General features: G+C 51.7%; 1 protein-coding gene across 1 annotated transcript; it reads right to left on the bottom strand.

The window, feature by feature from the left end:
• Positions 1-349: 349 nt before the first annotated feature.
• On the bottom strand, positions 350-1,908 carry LOC121165396 (putative N-acetyltransferase 8B). The gene has a single exon (XM_040994123.1). It carries the CDS (start codon positions 1,392-1,394, stop codon positions 711-713), a length of 684 nt encoding a protein of 227 aa, XP_040850057.1. The 5' UTR covers positions 1,395-1,908; the 3' UTR covers positions 350-710.
• Between the last annotated feature and the right edge of the window lie 4,605 nt (positions 1,909-6,513).

The following is a 6,513-nucleotide window of genomic DNA, read 5'->3' as shown; positions in this document are numbered from 1 at the left end:
ACTCATGATAATTTAAGTAATATTAGTTTAGATTTAGTGAAAATTGATTTTGGATATAAGTAAACCAATTGTCACTATATAACCGCATGTGCTGCCAACTGTGGAGTTCCTGGCTTCAGCCAGATAACTGCAGGTTTGAATGAGTAATAGCTTACTGAAAATATTTTCTTTGAAGTAAACTAATAATAATATTTTTAGGATTGTTTTTGTATTCATTCTTTTATAATTAAGTAAAAATGAAACAATTGGATGTTGTGCAAAAGCTTGTGATGATTTGTGTATAAATAAAGAAGGCAACTTTTCTGAGTTTTCCATTACGAGTATCATGGCGTAGTGGTCCATGCCTCCTCTTCTTGTCTTCTCGCCAATCCATGCATCCTTAAAAGCTCTCAAGACAGCAGGAGCTGGTCTCTGGCAGGGCTGCCCAGCCTGCTCTGCTCCAACTGTTCTCTGCAGACTCACAGACTGAAGCCGGCACAGGAATAGCTCAATAGCTGGTTTCTCATGGAGCGTGGCTGTATGCAGGGGAAGTGAAAACAGAGGCACTCAAGCAGGTGGAGCAAAGCAAACCCTTAGAACTGTGATGCACCAGACAGGTGGAATCAGATATGCAACAGCAGAAGAGTTTTTATAGTTCTCCACTCTGCAGAGCTGGAGTTAGTGGCCTTCAGGTTAGTGGATCCTCTCCTGATTCATGCACAGGACATAGATCAGAAGTTCCTTCCCTCAGCAGAAGCCAGAGGGAAGACCAAACGAAAAGTATAAACACCAACTAGCATACTACTTATATTGTAGTTGAACTTGCGTTTAACCTGGAAGCCCATGGCCTGGTAGAGGCTCAGGGCAGCTGACTGCACTACACTGGTCTCCAGGACTACCTCACTGTAGCCCTGGTCCCGGGCAAACTGGATGACTGTCCTGACCAGGGACTTTGCTATGCCCTGACCCCGGTGTTCCATGCCCACAGACAGGTGAAAGAGCTGCAGCTGCTTCTCCCGCAAGGTGGATTCCTTCACAGGCAGAGCTCCCACTGTGCCCACCACCTGCCCCTCAGACTCAGCCACCCAGAAGCAGGAGCCTCTGCCACTCAGGTAGGTTTTCACAATGTCAGCCATGTCTGTCTGCAAACTCATGGCAATGTACTGCTTCCAGGGAACTGTGGCAACGAACTTCAACCCTGCAAGGAGGATGAAGCTTGCCAACAGGGCCAGGAGCCAGGAGCCAAAGACCAGGAAGAGCATGAGGGGCACTCCAGCCAAGATCAGGAGGGCTCGGGGTAGCTTCAACAGGTGGTAGAATGTTGCAGGGATGTGCTCCTCCATGCCCTGGGCAAACAGGGCCAGCACCTGCTTGTGGTCTCCAACGTGGTATTTGCGGATGTGGTAAGGAGCCATGGAGGGTGACAGTGAATCTCAAAGTCCACAGAGATAGCTGAGAGTCCCTGCACGCTGCTGCTGCGCTGGAGAAGACAGAAAGCCTCACATGAGAACCCGTGCAGCAAGCCTAACTTACCCAGAGTCCCTGTTCAAGGCTGCAACCTTGTCTCAGCCAGAGAGGTTGCAGATATGTCTTCCACCAGGGCTGAAACAGACTTCTGTCCTACCAATACTGCTGCAAGCATCACCCAACCTTTGTTGGTGAGTGGGTCTTCCTTAGCAGTGCAGGGGATTGTAATATCTGCTGCCCACAGTTACTGTGACAATCTCAAACACACACCTGCCGCCAGCTTGAGCACAAAGCCCTGGGCCTTCCTCAGCTCTTACTTCTTTCTCTTCATCACAGTGACACCACGGTGTCCCCTGCCCTTTGGTCCCCCACCATGGCCCAGGCGTTGCAGACCCTTGTCCCAAGCACCACACATAGGACCCTAGGGCCTCACCCTAAGCCCCATCCTGTCCCCAGTCACCTCACCTGTTCCCTCAGAGCTGAGCCTCTGCAGCCTGGCCTCAGAGTCCTGGCCTGTGACTGACACCCAGGAGAGACTGTGCTGGACCTGCCCCACCTCTGCTGGGCAGCCCCCTCATTGGCTGGCTTCTAACTGTTAATCATCAATCCCAGGGTCAAGAAGCTGAGCTAACTCAGAGCAGGGAGCCCACATCCATCTGCCTTATCTGTCTTTTTCATCACCAGGAAGTTAGCTAGGAGAATCCCAGGGGTCCCCTCCCTTAGGGAATGCTGGCACCTTTGTTCCTGCACATGCCTGCCAGGAGCCTGGGGACTGAAACACTCACCCTGTGTTCTGGGATCTCTGATCAGAGTCCACCTCTTGTCTAGGCAATCCAGCCCTGGCATTCCCACACTCAGGTCCCTGTTCCCCCCTCCACTCCCTGACTGCCTCATCAGCCTCACTAGGCTGCAGTCAGAGCTGTCAGTCAAGGTGACCCCATGGACAGGCACTGCTCTGTCAGTGGCCTACGCGTTCTGGCGGGGCCAGGGCCTGCATCATCATGGTGCACAGGGCTGGGCACTGAGGATGGGCCTTCCTGCAGTGTGCAGACAGATGAGCTGCTCCCTTCTCCACACCCATGCTGAGCCACAGAAAGGGACTCCCCTTGCTACCATGAGCACATGCCTGTGCCGCCCACCTGTGCCCAGACATGTAGTGTCCTAGTCCATGGCTGTCTGAAGCCATGAGGACAGCAAAAGATTCAAGGAAGTGCTCTTGTGGCGCATGCCATGTGAGCTCTTGTGACACAGCTTAAAGGCCAGAACTTTGGAGTCTTTCACTGAAGGAACTTTCCAGAAGCCTCAGAGTCTGGTGGAGGAAGGTCCTTCAGGTGGGACAAGGGCTGGGATCAGAAACACTGGGTCTTCCTCCAAGGTGTGATGAGGCTATCGGTGGGGTGAGGGGAGAGGGTGGCCCTTTACTGCAGGACAGCATGAACCTGAGCAGGCAGAGTGAGGTAGCCTCTGACTGAGTGCCCTGGGGCAGGGTAAGGATAAGCCTTGTAGGGTGTGATGAAAGGTGAAGCCCTGGCTGTGATGGACAGGACCAGGACCTGCCCCTCAGGCCTGTGTCCATCTTAGGGAGGGTGGATGTGTGTCCAGAGCAACGGGAATCCCTACATACTCTTAGTGGGGAATGAGATGAGCAGGACATGGTATGCATATAGCTGCGTGTGTGTGTGTGTGTGTGTGTGTGTGTGTGTGTGTGTGTTTGCAGGCAAGTGCAGCAAGGTGAGATAAGGGCCCCCAGGTACTGGTATGTATTTTTCTCACTGCACTAGTGAGGCTGCTCAGAGGGAAGTGGCAACAGAATCTGAACTTGATTAAGTGATATGATGAGCTCTAGCGTGGAGCCGAGTGTGCTCAACTGCAGTGGCACTTGATTTCAATTTTCCAGAGCGATTGCTGGCTCTATAGCCTGTGAAAGTGAGCTGCTCTGCTTTAAACAGTGACTTGTCCTGTGTGTTTTTGCAGGGAAAGTGTTTACAGGGGAAACTCCTGGGTCAACAGGCTGGTCCTCCAAAATAGTGAAGAAGATGGGTGAGTTTTGGGGCAAATGGTAGGCATTTCAATGAAACAATAGGAGTTAGGATGGAAGGAATCAGGTGACAGCCAGGCTCAGGCAAGAGCATGTGGGAGGCCACTGGAGTGAGGCCCATTCTGCAGCTATGGGGACTGCCCTGGAGCATCCCCACAGGTCACCAATCAGAGACAGAAAAAAAAAAATAGAATTGAGACCTCCAACTCCATAACACACCATGTGGAAGAAAGAATTTCTGATCTTGAGCACACATATTTGAAATAGCACAGTGAGACCAATATAAGAGGAATAAAAAAGAATAAAGTCAACAAGACATTAGGAGACCATCAAATGAACCAATACTCGTTTCACAGAGCTACCTTAGAGACTAGAGAATGTAAAAAGCATTGAAAACCTAGAAATAAAATAATCAAACTCCATCTAAGTCTAGAAAGAGATTACACATCGTTATACAAGAAGTTCACTCCAACCAGACTTAACCAGCCTCCTCAAGTTGTACTGGAATCAAATGTTCAAGGCAAAAAAAAAAAAAAAGGATAGGGAGCCAGCCTTGTAGTGCAGCATATTTGTAAGGACTTATTCCAATATCTCACCCTGGACCCTGCGCCATTTCTTCTTCCTCACAGCTCACGAAATTCGCGCCAGTCCAGCCATCCACCAATCAGATGTAACCTGGCATTCCACCTGAGAATCCCACCCCCAATCTCCCAGCCCCTTCCCCAACCCCGCCCACTCACCAATCGTCCCCAGGCATTCACCTGCAGGCACCAATCTCCTGGGGCCTTGACCTCAATCCCTCCCAATCCCCGCCCCCCGCACGTGGCAGACAAAAAAGGCCCCCAGGTGAGGTTCTCTCTCTCTCTCTCTCTCTATGTCTCTCTGTCTCTCTGTCTCCCTCTCTCCCTCTCTCCCTCTCTCTGTCTCTCTCCTCTCTCTCTCTTGCTCCCTCTTCTTGGCTCCTCTCCCTTGCCCTTCCCCTCTCTCTCCTCCTTCTTGCCTCCCTTCCCCCACCTCCCTTTCCCCTTCCCCTTTTTCCTCCTGACCTCCACTACCTTCATCTTGTTCCTGCCCCGCTGGAATAAACCTCCTAAGATATGTCGTTGCGTCTGGTGTTTTCAGCTCACCAGGTTGCGGGAATTAGCTGCACGTAAAGTATCATCATATCCTATGATCTAGAACTACAACTCTATTTCTTTTAAATAACTAACAATATTAAACCATGGTCTTCAACGTCAGCATTCCATTTGAGCCTCCAAGTTTCAGTCTTATTTCACTTAAAAAAAAATGGTGACTAAAAAAATGAGGGGATAGCAGACCAATGTGAGACACTGGTAGGGGTGGGGTGGGATGAGGGGCAGGGAGAGAGAACTGTGTCCACGAAGGGGGTTGGAGGGATGAGGTGTGGTGCTCCTTGTCAGACTACATTGGTGCCTGAGAGATGGAGATGTTCTGACATGTGGCTACTTCACTCTTTTTATTTTTTTTTTTAAGATTTTAAAAAAGATTTTATTTTTATTACAAAGTCAGATATACAGAGAGGGAGAGAGACAGAGAGGAAGATCTTCCATCCTCTGCCTCCTTCCCCTAGTGGCCAAAAAAACCACAGCTGATCCAATTCAAAGCCAGGAGCCTCTTCCAGGTCTCTCACAGGGGTGCAGAGTCCCAAGGCTTTGGGCCTTCTCAACTACTTTCTCAGGGCATAAGCAGAGAGCAGAATAGGAAGTGGGGCTGCTGGGATTAGAACCAGTGCCCATATGGGATCCTGGAGCATTGAAGCTGAGGACTTTTAGCTGCCAGGCCATGATACTGGGCCATGCCTCCAGGATTAATTTCTTAGTAGCAACAATTCCTCAGCTGCCTCAGTCTAACTCCCTCAGTTTAATTTTCTCACACACCAGTCCACGAATTGGAACACTAATCCCTGCCCCAACTCACAAACAAGGCATTGGACACCTCTGTGGTTCCATAAGGGGCATCTTCGGAAGGTCCTGGCTCCACTCCCTGCACCTGCTTTGGACTTGGCCCAGACAGGAGTAATGTGCTCCCCGCGCCAAGGGCAAAGGGCGAGGTGACCTCCACTGCCGGCAGTGCTGGAATCTGCCACACAGTGATGGCTCAGTGCTGCTGGAGACTTTCGGTTCTGTGGCATCACTGTGCCCACGGACTTTCCACGCGTTATGGCAGTGCATGTTGCAGCGGCAGGCAAGGGGTCTACACTTTGAGACCAAGGCCTGAGTATCATATCAGTGGGTGCCAGGGCACAGCAGCAAAAAGGCTCCCCAACTCAGAAGTGTCCTCTTCCATCCAGGCAATTCCAATCTCACAGCAACCCAGATGCAGCAGCACACCTCAGGGCTGGCCTGGGGAAGAGCAGGGAGAAGTTGTTGGCTGGCCTGGGACACCACGGTGCTGTGCAAAGTCACAGCAGCCAGCTGGGGCTGACAGGAGCAGGGGAGGGAGAGCAGAGGCTGTGTCCCTCCAGGGCTGCCAGCAAGTGGCTGTGAGCTGGCCTGGCTGCACCCAGCTCCTCACCTTGCCCCTTGCTCTGCCCTGCAACTCCAGCAGGACTTGGATTGCGTCTCTGGGGCCTGACTCCTTGCAAAGCACTGCGTGGCCACAGATGCCTCTCACGTCAGCACCAGCCCAGTCCCACAGGAAACTCCACCAGATAGGCACCTGACTCACTGGCAAGATGAGCCAGGCAGGTTACAAAGCCCTGGCCTCCTTCTGCCCTGTCCCCAGGCAGCTGTCCCGAGGTTCCAGCCGTTAACTCAAAACCTGCATCCACACCACAGAAAGCAGCAGAGGTCTGATGAAATCCCTGGGGTGCAGGGGCTGAGCAGGTGATGCAGATGTTTGTGGTCTGTAGAAGCAGGAGGAAAGCAGTGAGCACTGGGGTGAGGAACTAGGCTGTGGGCAAGAAGCCAGTGTGCAGGGCAGAGCAGAGCTGGTGTTTCAAACCCCAGCTCTCAATTTGGCAAGCCCCAGGTTCTTGGCAGGTGGTGGCCAGTGAGAGTGAAGGAGCC

This window comes from Ochotona curzoniae, unplaced genomic scaffold, assembly GCF_017591425.1.
Source record: "Ochotona curzoniae isolate NIBS_2020 unplaced genomic scaffold, NIBS_Ocur_1.0 contig_883, whole genome shotgun sequence".
NCBI classification, from domain to species: Eukaryota; Metazoa; Chordata; class Mammalia; order Lagomorpha; family Ochotonidae; genus Ochotona; species Ochotona curzoniae.
This window is presented reverse-complemented; position numbering and strand designations above follow the sequence as displayed.

Bases quoted from the DNA above. Each gene is read 5' to 3' on its own strand.
- LOC121165396 (XM_040994123.1), bottom strand. From the start codon at position 1,394: ATGGCTCCTTACCACATCCGCAAATACCACGTTGGAGACCACAAGCAG.